Genomic DNA, 16,886 nt, shown 5'->3' with positions numbered 1-16,886 from the left:
CAGACAGCAAGTTGATACTGATATTACCGCTCCCTTTGAACTTTTCACTTCTGACAGGTCGTGACTCTGTGCTGACCTTTGGCCAAGAACCACATATATCAAATAAAATGGCACACTTTGATCAATGATGGCAGCATTGAGGCTCCAACAGAACCTCATTTTTCATGTGGTGTGGGAGCTCCTACAGCAGTCACATTCATTAATGAAATAAGACAAACCCGTAATTTACTTTTGAGATCTAAGAATATAACAAAAAGTAAATTGAAACTTGGACAGGGAAAAGTGAGTGGCAAATAAGAGCAAAAAAAAAAGCATGAGTTTGACCTAAGGACAAGCGCCAAAAGCAGTGGATGGGGGCACCATCCCAGGCCAGTGCAAGGTGAGCTCCTGAGCCAAGACTCCCACCCTAACGCAAAGGCTTGTGAAGATGTAAACCTCTTCAAGCCCGAGGATAGCATTCCTGATGCAGGACACTCGGGATTCCCACAGAGAAGATCAGTCAACTCTGAGATCAACAGTGTTGCTCAAAACACAAGGAAATATAAGCTTGAGATAGAGGTCAGGAAGGGAAGGAGCCAAGAGGGCCAGAGATATCTACCCCAAGCACCTTCAAAATAAAGCACACAGACTATGAAATGTTCAAGGGAGCAAAAGGTGTAATCATAAAAACTAGGAAGCAATGAGATAGTCTCAGAAATTGTCAGAAAAAATGAGAACTGCTAGAAATTTTTTTAAATGTAATCAGTGAAAACAAAAAGCAATGGATGAATTTAACAGCAGGTAAGAAACAGCTGAACTGAAAATGACAGAGATAGAAGACAAGTCCTAAAACATAATTTACCAGAGAGTAACACAGAGAAAGGAAATAAAAAATAAGGAAAATGTAAAGGATGAATTAAAAAGGTCCAACAAATGTTTAATAGGAGCTTTTGAAGGAAAAAGAGCAGCAATATTTGAAGAAAAAGAAATTGGCTGAGTACTTTTTCAGGACTGATGAAAGAGTTGCAGGAGGTACAGATGTGTGATCACCACTAGTATACTTTTCTATAAATTGCCTTGTTTTCTTCTCTAACAGCTCAGGTAAGACATGAGTTTCCTTGTTTTATCATCAAGTAAACCGAGGTGCAGACAGATAAAGTTGCCCAATCAACTTGGCTGGGCTTGTCTAGTTCCCTCCTTTCAACTTCTTCACTTAAGTTTCTATAAGGAGAACTCATTTTAAGGTTAATTCCATTTCAACCAGTGAATTACTACACTACTTGTAGTGCATTCCCAGGATGGTTACAGATCCTCTGGGGAACTATGAAAATCTCAAATTGTCACGGCTCTTCATCCAGCGTAGGTAGGTAGCAGGTGCAAGGATGGTTTCCAGACCTGCAGCATCAGCATCCCCTGGGAACTGGTTAGAAATGCACATTCGTGGGTCATAATCCAGATATAGTGATTTAAAAGTGTGGGGTGGGGGACCCAGAAATCTGTGCTTTAACCACTACTGGGTGGTTTGCACACACCTGAACCAATCCTTATATCAGTTTCTCTGGACTTGGTATAATCCTGGCAAACCAATTGAAAGTGCTGCTTTCACTGTATATCCTTTGTCCTTGCCTACCTTTGTTTTTTTTTTAAAGATTTATTTATTTATGCATACAAGAGCTGGGGTACAGGCCAGAGATGTGGGGAATGAGAGGATTCACCAGAGACAGAGTGGGGAACAGAACAGGCAGACTGACTGAAATGCACTGCTGAGGGGAGCAGCGGGCGAGACAGGAGAGGTCTGCTGCGCCATGTAGGTTGCTCCCTGAACAGCTGGGGATCAAACTCATGCTGCAGAGGCTGTGGATAGCTTCATAGTGCTCTGCTTAACCCCTTGAGCCACCAGGGAGGCCTCCTAGTCTACCTTTGTTCCTTGCTCATAAGGAATATAAGTGAGCATTCTTACAAGCTGTCTCAAAGTCTCTGAAAAATGTATCCCATGTGAATACATATATCAACCTTGTACCCAGTAGCACTTGCATTCCAAAGGATCATGAACATCTAGTTCCATAAGGAAGCATCCACCTGTGATTTGGCCCACCTGGTGAGGCCCAGGAAGGGGCAGGCTCTCAGCATTGGTGGAAAGGACTATTCTAGTACTCAAGGGAAACAGCTCTACCATCTAGTATACCCCAGTGAGGCCCACTGTGGACAAGGGCATATTGACTCTAGTTTTCACACCTCCGATTCTGGGTGGACACAATCTTTTTCCTTAGAAAGCAGAGCCACTGAATGGCACAGAGAACAGTACCCACCCGCACTAGACCATTGATTACACTGTGTGTTACTTTACCTGAAGGGCCTCCCCCAGGCCCTGCTCAATGAATGAGTGAATGAGTAGGTGTGTGTTTGTATGTGGCAAAAAAAAAAAAAAAAAAAAAAAAAAAAAGAGGATGATGCAGGCTGTAAGGACAAGCTAGGAAAGGACATGGTAGAGAATGGAAGGGGACGGAAGGGAAGCGAAGACCAGGGGAGCAGAGGAAAGAAGGGAAGGGAGGGAGAAAACAGTGAAAGCACCACACTCATATTTTCAAGTGGCTAATGAAGAAGGAAGGACTCAGATTGAAGTGTTAATTTCCCTTTGAAAGGGATGGGGAAGGAAGGTCAGAACAGCAACTGACTTATTGTCTTTCAGGTGCAGCTTACACAGAGCACACTACAAAGGGGGTGGCTTGTGGGGGCGGGGAAGGTGGCCACCCAGTGCGGCCAGCTTGGTCCGGCTCAAGCTTCTGCACTGTCTGTGTCTCAGCCTGCAAGGGACAGCTTACCTGGGGATGATTCTAATTAACGTGTTAAAAAGCCATTGTGGGAAAGGAGTGTCTTGCTGCCCCACCCTCATGTGCGGCAACCACAGGCCACCAGAGTGGACGCCCGGCCCATCCCCACTGCAGGATATGGGACAGTCTTGCAGCCTCGGGGCTGGTGAACCCCACAGGCCACAGCCCCTCCCTTTCTCGTGCACTCTCTCGCACATGTGTCCCTTAGACCATCAAACTCAGACTTTCTGGGCTTCCTCTCTGCCTGGGTTTCTCACCTTCCCTCTCAGCCATTGCATGGCGAACACTCTTCATGTTTGCAAACTGTTGTGCGTGATCTCAGATCTGTTGCTTGGCCTGCCTCTCCCTCCCCTGCAGAGCCCTCAGAGCGACTGCCCTTCCCCCATGCTCTACACCCCCAGAGGCCAGCCAAGAGGTCAGGGTCTTCCTTAGGACTGAGTGTCTCCTGGATGCCAATGACCCCGGGACTCGGCACAAAAGCTCAGCAAAGAGCACCTCCACCTCTACGCTGCTGTGCAGTTCAGTTCTGGAAAGTTCCCTCTCCAGTGGTCCTCTCCTTACTCCATTCACATCCTATCCCCATGGCAACACTTGGCCGGGCAGTCACCAGGCACTTCCAAAATAACATGTGCACTCAGTGCCAGGGGCGCCAGCGTTGGCCTTCCACCCTCTCAAGAGGGTCATGTGGGAAACCCAACAGAGGACACATAGCACAGTGGCCTGGTTTGCCTCAGACAATATCACTGGTGCTTTCACTCTCAAAGTGCCCCTGAGTGGACCGTTCATTGCAGGGCCCACCCCAAGAAGGTGCTTCCTGTCTGGTCTGCTGCCCGCACCACACACTGCTTGTTACTCCGCCCGAGAATCTGACCACCACGGTGTTGGCCCCTAGGTGCTAAACAGACTTCCTGCTGCCCAGGACAGGATACCCTTATTTTCCTGTGGTGCTACCTCTTTTGTCCTCACTGCTCAAAGCCTGCTCCGAATGGCGGGAGCCAGGCTGCACTCACAGCCGTCAGAGCTGGAAGGACTGTGAACAAGCGAACATAAATAGGAAAAAAGGTAATACTGACAGTCCTGGGGTGGCATAGTTACACAGGATGACATGAGGGGTGGAACCTGAGGTGTTATCTGACACCCTCCTCAGGGCAGTTAGCCTGGCGCAGACAGGGCCGACCCCATCCTGGCACAGTCTCCTCCGCCCCCATCACCACACTGCATATCAGGTAGAATGCAAAAATGTTTTATTGAATGAAAGACTATTTTTGTAGTTTTTTTTTTTAAACAGCAAAATTCTAGTCAGGAAGGACAAATGACAATGAAATGGCCCTGGTGACATCGGTTTGATGACTCCCAAGTTCTGAAATACCACCTTTTCTTTGTAACAAGAGTTCGGTTCTGGGGCCTCCCTGGTGGCACTAGGGGTTAGGCACTGCCCTATGAGGCAATCCACGGCCTCTGTAGCGCAAGTTCGATCCCCGGCTGGCCAGGGAGCAACCCACATGGCGAGGCAGACCTCTCCTGTCTCGCCCGCTGCTCCCCTCAGCAGTGTATTTCAGTCAGTCTGCCTGTTCTGTTCCCCACTCTGTCTCTGGTGAATCCTCTCACCCCCCCACATCTCTGGCCTGTATCCCAGCTCTTGTATGCATAAATAAATAAATCTGAAAAAAAAATAGTTCAGTTCTTTGGAGACTCACCACCTGCATTTGGTCGTTTCTTACTTGCTTTTGGGTCTATAAGGTTTGCAAGGACTTTAGCCAAAAATAAGGAACTATTTATTGGACACTACAGAAAGTGACAATTCCATTTTGTTTTCTTTTACAGGATTGGGGTTTTTAGTGTTTCTGACCTAAGTTGCTTTACATGATGAAAGGAGGGGGTCACAGCACAGCCCTGCTCAACAGCGGGGACGACCACTTGGGGCGACTTTGTGCACAGCCTTTAGCAGCCCGATTGAACCGCATGGTGAGAAATTTCAGCACAGGGGGCCCCGAGGACTGTCGACACAGACTCCTCCAGCCCAATGTGACCACATGGAGGTGTGTGTATGATTTACAAAAGATATTTAATCACAACCAGAGGCAGCCACCCTTTCTTCCAACTTCCATTCTCGAAATTGACACTGGCCCTAATTGTGAACACACATCAGAGGAGGGTTGAAGTTTTCTATTTTCTATACACACCAAAAACACTCAATATTGTCAAATGAAGAGGTGAACACTACAGTCTCAAGGTGTAAACTATCAAAGGTGCTATAGAGATGTGTCAGGCAAAAGAATTATATTTCTTTTCCTAAATTTTGATTATTTTGATGAATTAGCTTAAAATTTATAATTTAATGATTTTTCCTCACTCTAATCTACATTTTATTTTGTACCTAATTGTGTGGATTTTTTCTTTTTTTCAAAAAGAGGGTGTCCAATTGTACAGGCTTTGCACCCTCCCCACCCCACCAGAATTCTGGATCCTTCCTTTCAGGGAATGGATATAAAGTTTTTAGAAAAAATATGCTTTGTTTCCCTTTTCTAACAAGTTCATGTGTTAGTCATGACAGAGCTGTGACTAATTTCTCAAAATGGCAAACAGTGCTGTAGTCTCACGACCCAGAGACAAACCCCGGCATGCCCGGCTCCTGCCGCCAGCCCTGTCATCACTAACAGTTGAACAAAGAATTGCTAGATCCACCGTGGCAGTTCCTGATTCCAGGACACAGCACCTGGGCTGGAGGTGCTCTCTGCTGCTCACATTTGGCCACCAGACCCTGCTTCTCACAGAACACCCCAGATGGGCTAAAATGGCAGACTTATTTCTCACAGTTCTGGAGACCGGAAATCTGAAGTCCAGATGCTAGTAGATCTGGGCCTGGTGAGATCTTCCTGGCTTGTAGATGGCCACCCTCTTACCATGTCCTCATATGGACATGGTGCCTTGCATGGGCACGCAGAGAGCACGCCAGTCTCCGCCCTTTCATACAGGGACACTAATTACCCAGGGGCCCACCTTCAAGACCTTATCTAAATGTAAACACCTCCCAAAGCCTCACCCCCAAATACCATCACCGGGGGGACCAAGGATTCAACATATGAATGGGGGGCGGCGCAAACATTTAGTTCATGACAGCAGGAGATGAATCACTATTCCAGAAGTGCCACAGAAGACTGCCACAGAATCACTATTCCAAAAGTGCCACAGACACCTGCTGACCTACATTGTACATCTCCTCTGCAAAGTCTCCAGGCCTGCATTTGTTTCTGCAAGTGCAGTGCCTGACAGCTTTCTTCCCAAAGTAAGTCCACACTGGTCCTCCCCTGGTGGCGTAGGCGGTTGAGCACCGCGCTGTGAAGCTGTCCTCAGCCTCTAGAGCGTGGGTTAGATCCTAGCTGACCGGCGAGGGTCCCACATGGCACTGTAGACCTCTCCCGTCATGCCCGCTGCTCCCCTCAGCATTGTATTTAGTCAGTCTCCCTGTTCTGCTCCCCGCTCTGTCTCTGGTGAATCCTCTCACCCTCCTGCACATCTGGCCTGTACCCATGTTCTTGTATAAATAAATAAATCTTAAAAAAAAACAAAAACAAAAACAAAGTAAGTCCACACTTCACAAGTCCCTGAATCTGGACAAGCAGGGCGTCACACCATGCATGGGGAATAGAGCAGTGGGGTGGGGGCCAGTGGCAGTGGAGTCCCTGGATGTGTATTTTGTGGGGTCTCCTCTTGGCCTATGTCTGGCCCTTGTCTCCAATGTGCCTGACAACCATGGATAAGCTCCTCTGTGCTTAGGTCTTGTCTGAGAGTCAAGGAATTGGCCCCACTAGCAATGAAGTCCCTCTGGTTCAGGTATTTTGCTGCTGCAAACAGTGTCACCCTATTCATGAAGAGAGAGAACTGGAATCCCAGTGGGTCAGGTTGCCGAGCCATGGTCCATATGGGTAGTTCAGTTTGGGTTTCTGGAATGTATCTTCTGCATTTTAAATTAGGTTTCACACTTTTTGAAATATGCTGCCTTTGCATCCACGGTTTCTCTGTCTGTTAGATCAAAGGTATTTCTGGGTGGCCACAGCATGTTCTAGCAATTTTTTGTTCAAACTGTTAGTTGATTTGTATAACCGTTGCTTCCAATGTGGTGTTGTCAAACTGAGACAGTGGAGGTTATCAGAATGGTGAAGACAGCTGCTTTGTATTACTGATACATGCATTCAGAATAATTTCTGGCATTTTGTTTGCCTGCATTAGGCAACCAAACTGGTAGAATCCTATCACTCAGTTTGTGGCTTACAATGCAAAAGTGACCTTTCAGCTCTGTGAAGTTTCTGTTTATGGCATGATGTGAAGAATCAAGTATGAAAATACGAGAATTTATTCTGGAACGCCTGGTTACATTGAGATTCAATGTAACAAGACCACTGCTTGGGAAACATGCACTCTGGTGCCATGTTGGGAGTGGTCCCCTTGGTTGGTCCAGGGCAGGAGCTACTGGGCAGCACCCCCTCATTTAAGTGGGGAGCAGGTAGCCCACCCTGACCACAGCTGTTCCCTGATGAGTGAAGGAGCAGGAGTCCGCACCAGGGAGAAGGCTTGTATTATGCAATTTGAGGCCAACATGCTCTGAATGCAGTCCGGTGACATTTGTGTCAGATATACTTTCAGGACTTCCCCGGTAGTGCAAGGGGTTAAGCACAGCACTGTGAAGCTATCCGCAGCCTCTACAGCATGAGTTCAATCCCTAGCTGGCCAGGGGGTACCCACATGGTGCAGCATATCTCTTCTGACTCGCCTGCTGCTCCCCTTAGCAGTGTTTTTCTGTCATTCTGCCTGTTATGCTCCCCACTCTGTCTCTGATGACTCCTCTCACCCCCCACACCTCTGGCCTGTACCCCAGTATGCAAAATAAATATTTTTAAAAAACAATACTTTCTTAGAATATGGTAAAAGTCCAAACCTCGAGGGAAATGAGCTGAGAGGTGCCACATTAAGGGAGAAGTGTCTCCCCAAGAGGATTTCTGTTGGTGGCCATAGTGCATCCAACATCACTGTAATCATCCCAACCACTGCTGTGTGCCCATGGGAATGTTCTCTTCTTGTTGCTAGGGTCATTTTTGATAAAAGAATATTGAGTTTAAACTCTTTTTTCAAATAAGAGGCATTATGGTAAACCGGGAGGAGCATTCTTTAAATAGATGCCTATTCAAAAAACACTTCTATTTCAAGGAAAAGTTCAGCTTCATCTGAATGTGACTCCACATGCCTGGCAGTGATGCTGCACTGCTGTTTGTAAGTGCCCAAGGCAAAGTGACAGATTATCTGAGGCTCTAGTTAACACCTGCAGGTCACACTCGGTGAATGACAAATACAAGGACCCTTCGGTGTCACCACGAGGAAGCAGGCTGCCCCCCACCAAGACAACACCTCACTGCTCCTACTCACAGCTCCCGCCCCAAGAAGACCTGGCCCCAAGACCTCTAATGCTGAGGCTCACACTGACCGCCCAGAGGACAATGGGCAGCGCGCTGATGCACCCCTCCTTCCTGAGGACCCTAAGGCTGGAGGGCTGCTCACTCTGCTGCAATCAAATAGCTGCACTAGCTGAACTACCCTCAGAAAACTCCCTTTACTTTTTGCCTTGTGGGCACTTAGTCCCAAGTAAAAGCAGAAGTAAAGTCAGAGATCTCGGGGACATGGGAGTGAGCAAACTGGAATTCTGCCTTTGGGTGGATAACCACAAATAACGTTGCACGTCCTGCCATTAAATGCAGAATATGCGGTCCAGTAACATTTTCTTTAAACAACATGTCCCTCAGTGGCCAAATAGGGCAAAACAAACACTGAGTTAAAAGTAACAGCTTTGATTCCAACACGAGTTTTGTCAGATGACAGCATGTGACCCCTTCCCTGGGGTCACATGGAGTCCAGTAATAGGGCAACTCAGTTTCCCCTAACTGTCTGAGCAAGCCCGGTACAGGAGGATAAGGGAAATGACATAATACTTACAAGAATTTTCCATTTATCTTTGATCCTATTAGGACAATTTGCTCAGATTCATCCCGAGAGATTTTTCCATGGAACCAGGGCATTTTTTCATGGGCTGTGGTGGCAATGAGCTTCTCCAACTGAGGTTTCTGGCTGATGATGGCCTGTTCCAGAGCTTGACCCTACCAAGGAAAGCAGAGAGATACTAATAAACATGAAAAAAAAAAAAAAACACAAAAAACCAGAAATCCTTCCCAACTTGTCCTAATTCATGAAAAGGTAAAATATGATCAAATTATTTATTCATTTGTTCATTCAATCAATAGATAAAACCAACAAGATCTTTTTTTTTTCATTTTTTTTCTTTTTTCTTTTTTTTTTTTTTGTGGGACCCTCGCCATGGCCAAGGAACGAACTGCTGCGCCACCAGGGGAGGCCCACCAAAAAGATCTTTATATATTATTTAAGCACCTGTAAGCATATCAATAACAAAATCGATTTTAAGTCTATGGAGATTGGACTTTGAAAAGCCAGATGTGGCAGAGGCCATCTGGTATACCACATGAAACCTAGAGATGGGGCCTCCCGTCAGCTGCTCACTGCCTTCTAGAGCTGACGGTTCAGTGTCTCAACCCTTATGACCACAGAGAAGACTTAAGATGAGTGCAACCAGGAGACACGTGCTTTCCTGCAGCCTCCAGGAGTTCTGAGAGCTAACCCTGTCTGTGGCCAGTAAGTGCAGGAGATGGTCACCGACATGGAGAAGATAAAGCTCAGCAGAGCAGACGTGGTAGCAAAGAGGACAAAACCAAGAAGGGGCGGGCAGAAGCTCTCGGGGGCAGGGGAGAGAGAGATCCTCCATGAGCACAAGAAGAACCCAAGTCTGATTATTTAAAGTCATAAAAGAACCAGAAGTAAAAACAAAGCAATGACTGAGCCCCACTAGGAGATGGGAGACAGGGAAGAGAGCAGGAGGTGGTATGGTGATTTGCTCATGTTTCACAGCCATAGTTTACATACAGAAAGGTATTTGAAATAAGGGAGTAGAGGTCAGAGTGAGGATGTGCAACACTTGTCTGCCAAAACAGAGCAAACCACTGACATGCAGCAATGGCCATTTTCAAGCACACTACTCTGAAAGAAGATAGTCGGCGAAAGGTTCCATGCTATGCAGGTCACACTGGAAGGGGCAAAGCTATCGGGGTAGAAATTAGATGAGAGGCAGCAGGGGCTGGGGTCAAGGTGAGCATAAGGGTGTTTTGGTGCCTGTTGGCTGATAGAACTGTTAACCTTTTTTGATGGGGGTTCACCTGAGGCTATGTGTATGCTGAAAATCAAAACTGTACACCTAAAATCAAAACTGTGTAGCTGGTTAAGCATGGTGCTGTGAAGCTATCCACAGCCTCTGCAGTGCAGGTTTGATTCCCGGTGGGCCAGAGAGATACCCACATGGCATGGTAGACCTCTCCTGCCTCGTCCGCTGCTCCCCTCAGCAGTGTATTTCAGTAGATCTGCCTGTTCCACTCCCCACTCTGTCTCTGGTGAATCCTCTCACCCTTCCATGCGTCTGGCCTGTACCCCAGTTCTTGTATTAAATAAATAAATCTTTAAAAAAAAAACCTCATATTTAAAAAAAAAATAAAAAGGATGACGCTTATTGTGTGTAAGCTACACCTCAATAAATCTAATTCACCTGACTTTAAAGAATAAAAAAATGGTTTAAGACACATCTAAGAAACACTAATGAAAAATACTGAGCACACAGTATACTACTGTCTGCAAGGTTGAATTTAGTGCAGAGCATATTAGAGGAGTCCACAGAAGCTATTGTATATAATCCTTAGGAAGCCTGTACTATAGACCTACAAGTATTAGATAACACAGCAAAAACCATGATGTGTCCATTGAGGAAATGCAGAGAGATGGTTGAACATGAAAGTCCAGGAAGGTGGCTGCCAATCAACCTGTGGCTTCTGATGTTAAGAGCTATGGAGAGTATGGAAGAAATGCAAACACTCACCCTCAGGGACCTTTCTGGATGACACCTTGTCAATACATACAAATCGAGCATAGCCCACTTAGGATTAATTCTACAGATAGTGTGCAAAAACTTAGAAGCGTGGGTAGAGTAGGATGTGACTAGCACCATTATTTGTGAACAAGAAGTGTCCATCGATAGGCACTAGCTAGATAAATCATGGTGCAGGGTGGGAATATCAGGCAGCTCCCCGCAGGTGGACATAGCTCTGCGGGCGCTGACACAAGGAGCGCTGTAAGCTGTTCTGCTGTTATAAAATCCACTGCTGACAGGCACATGGATGTCTGCCAAGGCCTTTCTGATAGGGCCCAGCACGACCTGGGTGGCAGTGTTTTCCTGCAGTGAAGGCATCCCCGGCACCAAGAGAGGAAAGGATGTCTTCTTGGAGCAAGGTCTTTCTTGACCCAGATTGATGACCAAGGAGTTGGTGCTTATCTGCAACACTGTGGCACAGGTCTGCAGAGAACAGGGTACCTGCATGGAGTTACAGAGCAGGAGAGTGTGCCCAAGGGCCCCCCATATGTGGCCCACCTGCAGGTTCCAGGTCTGCTTCACATATTCCCTGATGAGGTTTTCCTTGAGGTCTTCAAAGGGTCCAGTCTTGGGTTGCACCCCAGATGGCCGGTTGAAGGGCTTCTTGAGGAGGCAGACGAGGCCATCTGACTCCTGGGAGTGATAGAGGCAGAGTTCGGCAGGGCTGCCATGGGTCCTGCCCCCGGCAATGGCGTAGGTCCCGTTCAGCTCCCGCTCGATGGTATAGTGGTGTGCCTTCCTCCCGTGTGCCACAGACAGGGCGAAGCCACCCAGGTAATTGCGGCTCTGGCGTAGTAGATAGAGCCCATCACTCATGCCACCCTGCACCAGGTAGTCCTCTGCCTCTTCCCGGGTGATGTTGCCGAAGAAATAGGGCAGGTGGTTGGCGACGTCAGCCATGCCTGCGTTGTCCCGTCAGGGACCAAGGGTGCATACAGGGTCTTCCTGGACAACACAGAGATGGGACATTGGTCAGGACATTTGTTGAGACCTTTGGTCCTCCAAAACTGGAGGAGTGCCCTACCCTCTTGGGCTTTGGATGTACAGCTCTAACTAAGCATCCTTTTGGCCCATGTCATCATTAGATTTCCCAGTCTACCCTCCCAATAGGGAACCTAAAAAACTGAACATTGGAAAATGTGGCCAATTAAATGTTTTTCTTTGGGTGGGAACAGTGAATTCTAAGAGACACATGAAAAAGAGCAAAACAGGCTCATGAACCTGCCTGCTGGTCAGCAGGTGCCCGTGGGTGGGACCCGGATGGCCCTCCAGGCATGGAGATGACCGTGCTGGCCAAGCTACGTGACTAGTGGAAACATTTCTGAATACCCTTCCCCTGAACATCCAGGGTCTACGGTGTATAGTCATGCACTGCAGAAGTGCAGGCTGCATGTACACACCATGTGAAACCATAACCTGTGGCCACCACCTCCACCTGGGAGCTAGGACTGACAAGCTGCTAGCTTGCAGCATGAAAAGTGACCCCCACCCCAGCACCTGGACTCTAACAGCACACTGTCCCCTCCATGAACCTCTCCTGACCACTTCTGGGCACCAGCTAGGTACTAAAGACACAGCGAGGATTCACATTAGATGAGGGAAGAAATTTCTTGTATTAAACAGATCCAGACTTCAAAAGAGAAGAAAGAAGGCAGCGGCCACATTGAACAAGGAGTGTTTGCTCTCAGCTGTGGTTGTAGATAAGAAGGATATGCATTTCCAGGATACCCAAAGGGTCTTGTCACCAATAGAAAATTATCTAGCTGACTTCATCTGTGCATTTGGGGAGAAAAGTACATGGTCCTTCATGTTGCACACACACATCTCACATGCGCACACACAGACGATCATGTGAACCAGTCTCCTCTCAATATGGATTATCCTGTAGATGGCTGTGGGCATAAGAAAATCTGCCTGATTAAGGTAGTAAAATTTTCTCTAGGCAACACTACTAAATCATTGCTCCTGAGTTCACTCCTAATAAGACATGCTTCATTATAATTTGATTGTGCAAACAAATTTGTTACTACTTATAACATTTTGACTACCAATGATTAACTTCTCTTCACCCAACCTTCTAAAAATTCAGTGAAATTTTCCTGTGTTTAGTAGAGTCCACCTTTGCTCTCAAGTCTAAGAAAGCTATTCTACAAAAAGACTTGCATGCAGAGACAGCGAGTTGAGGACGACCGCTTTTGGAAGAAGCTCTCTGCCTGCAGCTTCACACAGGGAACCCCCTAAGTGCTCCTTTCCCATGCCCTGTTCCTGCAACAAGCTCCCAGCACCACTCCTGTGTCTCCAGGAGGTCTCCCTCCAGCCAGCACTTCTCCACGAGCATGCTCTTGCCTGGGATCTCTGCCAGCAATCTCGAGCGCTGACTCTAGGTCCCTGGCATATCTGAGCAAGCTCTCCACGAGCTGTCAGCCTGCCCTGGCCCTGACACTGCCCCAGCCAGGAACCTGGGGGACCTCCCAGAGTCTTGGCTTCTGCTTGGTTCCTTTTTGGAATGGCTTTGGTGCATGCTCCTTTCTCTCGTCTCATCACCACCGCCTGGCTACCCACATTGTCAGTTACACGGCTGTGAGCACCCTGGCCTGCTGGCTGGTGTCCCCTCCCTCCCGTTGCCCCTCCACCAGCAGCCAACCATTATGCAGCTCCATGGTCCTCCCCATGTGCCCCTACCTTCCCCTGCCTGAGTCCTAGGTGGCCTGGTGCACAGACCAACCCTCCCACCCTGCACCCTGGCTCTCTCTCCCTGCTGGGGACCGCCATCCTACAGACCTACATAGGGTGGTGTCCAGACGGCTCAGTCTCTAGCATAGCTGCCGTCCAGCACTTGCCTCAACTGAAAATACGACTTCATGAACAATAGGCTAAATATTAGCAGACACCTTTTAATTTAAACATAGCTTAACAATGCCACCAGCATGTTTCAAATTCACTGGTTTGCTGCTAACATTTAGGTGAGCGCTGGCACTCTGGCGTTCCTCTCACACTGACACGGAGGAGAAGGCCATGGCAAGTCACTCTCAGGAAGCCTGCTGGGGCCCAGACTTCAGGCACATGCAGGAGGTACTCCTGTGTGGCCTGGAGGGTTCATCTCAGCCACCCCAAGGTGGCTCCTTTTGGCTTCCCTGGGGGGTGGGGTGGGGAGAGGTGGGGAAGGCCCAGCTGCTATGCTGTGGGAGGCTCCAGGGCCAAGCAGCCGCCTGCTGACTGTGATTTCCTGTGCTGAGGAGCCGCGGGCTACCGCTGAAAGAAGACGCATTTGGCCGTTGGTGGTTTTGGCAGCAGAGATGGCTCACTGCGAGCTCGGCCCCCGTAGGCTCCTGAACCCACTCCCAGTGTTTCTGTGTGGAGGCTTCCCCACACTGACAAGCAATGCTGGGACACGCACAGGTGTCTGGGAGTTCAGCTCAGTCCTACCTGGACATAGCTTCTGGCTCCAGAGATGCTCGGGCCACAGGAGGCCCCACTCCCCACAGCAGACACCGGTTCCCAGCCCAGGCTGTCACCTGCGTGTCTGATGGATGGCTGTGCATCAGAGGGTCACCAGCCCCTCTTTTACTAACTAGATGATCAGGTTATTACAAAGGCTCTAACTCAGAAGCAGCCTGATGGGAGAGATAGAGAGCAAGGTATGAGGAAGGGACACAGCTCCTCTCCAGGTGCACAAAGGTCCATGTTTTCACCAAACTGCGAAACTCTGAGCCCCTTTCTTTTGGATTTTTAAGGATCCTTCATTATATAGCCATGATGGTCTAAGCCATTGGCTGTTGGTGACTGATTCAACCTCTACCTCCTCTCCCCTCCCTGGAGGTCTGGGGTGAGGCTGAAAGTTCCAACCCTCTCTATTCACACGGGGGTCAGCTGGCCCCCATCTTTGGGTGTTTTCCTAAATGTCACCCCATTAACAAAACAAAGACACCTTTATAGTTTTCCTCACTTAGGAAATTACAAGGGTTTTAGGAACGTTGTTCCAGAAAAGGGGACAAAGACCAAATAAATATTTCTTATTATAAATCACAGTATCATAGCAGCTTAGGCACACTCTTGGGTTAGCTAACTGGGGGCGTGAACAATGTCCACAGAGACCTGAGCGCTTTCTCAGGACTGGTTCCCGCAGGCACCTGCCCAGGCCTTCTGATCTCCAACCTCCTCCCCACAACAACCTCCTCCTGCCTCCTCCCATGCAAGACAGTCCCCTCTGATCCAGCCAACCCCACAAGAGCTCAGCACCAGACAGTTATTCTCATCTCTGTTTTTCGTGTTTTTTTTTTTGTTTCTTTTTTCTTTTTTTCTTTTTTTTCAGATATTAGCTCTCACCTGCTATGGCAAATTCAAGAGTTTTGCTTTTGCACCATGCCTCGGACCCTAGCCTCCTCTTGAGGAAGAAGCAAAGACTCTAACAGTTGCTGGGATGAGATCTTGGAGCCTTTCAGGCTTTCTCCCTCACTCATCTATATGACCAACCTACAGGTTCTGAAAAGAGTGTGTTTCCCACCAGAAAAGTCCCTCTGTCGCTGGGACAGGTCCCTTTAGGAGAGAAATGATGTCCTTGCAGTGAGCGTGCACCATTGGGGACTGGTGGTCTAGGAAGAGGTTGCACCAACTGGTTGCCTGGGATACCTCAGTTGCTTCTAAAGTAGATCTCAAAGCCCTGGCTTCTTACCCTCCCCTCCGGCGGCGGCCCCCTCCCACTCATGTCCATGGAAACCCAACTGCTGTCCCTTCCACCATCCTCCTCATGGCCCATTCCCTACAGACCAGTATAGGCATTCCCAACGGGCATGTCCTCACCCCTGTGATGTCCCAAGTTCTCTTCCTCTCGCCTACATGACCCTGTCTGGTCTGGCTCAAGCCCCCTCGACTGTCTGGTCCACTTATGCCCATGCTTACCGTGTCCAGTCACCCCAATCCTCCTGTCCCGATGCATTGTCCCCAATACCCCATTGTCCTCTGCTTCATTTCCTCCTCCTCAGGCCTGTGGCCTCAGCTCATGTCGCCTTCTCAGAGGAGTGCAGGCTGACGACAGCTCTAAGGAGGCTCCATGCTCCTCACTCATCTTTACATCACAAAACTTAAGGGTTTATTTCCTTTATTTCACTGCACACAGCCCTTAAAGATAAGGGGCTTCCCAGATGGCCACAAACATCTGTAATGGAAGCACGCTGACGTGGTCTCTGAGAGTCTCTGTGGTGCATGCTCATGGCTTTTAGATTAACTCCCAATATGCAGCTGTGGTTTTGGCAGGTGGACAGCACAGAGCAGCGTCACAGCGTATTGGAGAACATTCGCTCCTCCTCCTTACAGATTGTCCAGTCCCCAAGGAAGCCTAGTGCATGCATGGAGCTCACCACCTACTTAGGAGACACGTCTCCCACATGATCCCTGTCTGTCCTACCCCAGCTTCAATACTCTGCTACCCGCAGGATGCCCAGAATATTCTCAGTCTGCTTTCCTAAATAATCTTTACTTACTCTTACCTCCACACTCCACTCAAAGTTAGCTTAGCCACCATCACATGACATTATCTCAGAGTGTTCACCAACCCAATCGCTTTGCTGCATACAATTTCATTTTGCCCTAGGCTCTCTTAAAAGTGTGGCCAGCTTTCCTGCTACTACTGAGCAGGCAGGGACCAGGAATAGCCCTAAACACCCAGGCACATGGCCCCTGCATGTCTGGGCTTGGTGGTCCACGCTTTGTGGTCTGTGCCTGGTGCTGAAAGATACAGGCCTGCAAGGCCTCAGCTCCCCAGCACCCACACTGCACTTCTGGCTAATGAAACGCTACCCTTTTCTCGGGTGATCAGAGCATACCCCACCCTCAATTTGCATTACTCCTCCACCCTTGTTGTATTCACTCCTTTCCTTCTGTCACCTTTCATTACATTAGCTCTCATTTCTCAACCTGCGCAGTAGATCATTCTCCATTGGCTAAAGCAGCCCTGGCATCTTCCCAATAAATAAGATGCACAAATACCCCCTTATAGAATCTATCAACATTATAACCTGTGGGCAAAAGCCAGGACAGAAGAA

General features: G+C 48.3%; 1 protein-coding gene across 3 annotated transcripts in view; it reads right to left on the bottom strand.

Annotated features, from left to right (window-relative positions):
• SYK (spleen associated tyrosine kinase) overlaps positions 1–16,886 on the bottom strand; it is a 69,418-nt gene that overhangs the window by 30,060 nt on the left and 22,472 nt on the right. For all 3 annotated transcript variants that reach the window (XM_054689257.1, XM_054689258.1, XM_037493903.1), the window contains exons 2-3: positions 11,344–11,790; positions 8,796–8,956 (exon numbers count right to left, since the gene is read on the bottom strand). In XM_054689257.1, coding sequence (XP_054545232.1) covers positions 8,796–8,956; positions 11,344–11,745 — 563 coding nt within the window. In that variant the 5' untranslated portion in view covers positions 11,746–11,790. The remainder of the gene's footprint in view (positions 1–8,795; positions 8,957–11,343; positions 11,791–16,886) is intronic.

The sequence above is a fragment of the Talpa occidentalis genome, unplaced genomic scaffold (assembly GCF_014898055.3).
Source record: "Talpa occidentalis isolate TD23 unplaced genomic scaffold, MPIMG_talOcc4v2.1 talOcc4.7, whole genome shotgun sequence".
Taxonomy (NCBI): Eukaryota; Metazoa; Chordata; class Mammalia; order Eulipotyphla; family Talpidae; genus Talpa; species Talpa occidentalis.
The sequence above is the reverse complement of the archived record's forward strand: the minus strand, read 5'-3'. Positions and strand labels throughout refer to the sequence as shown.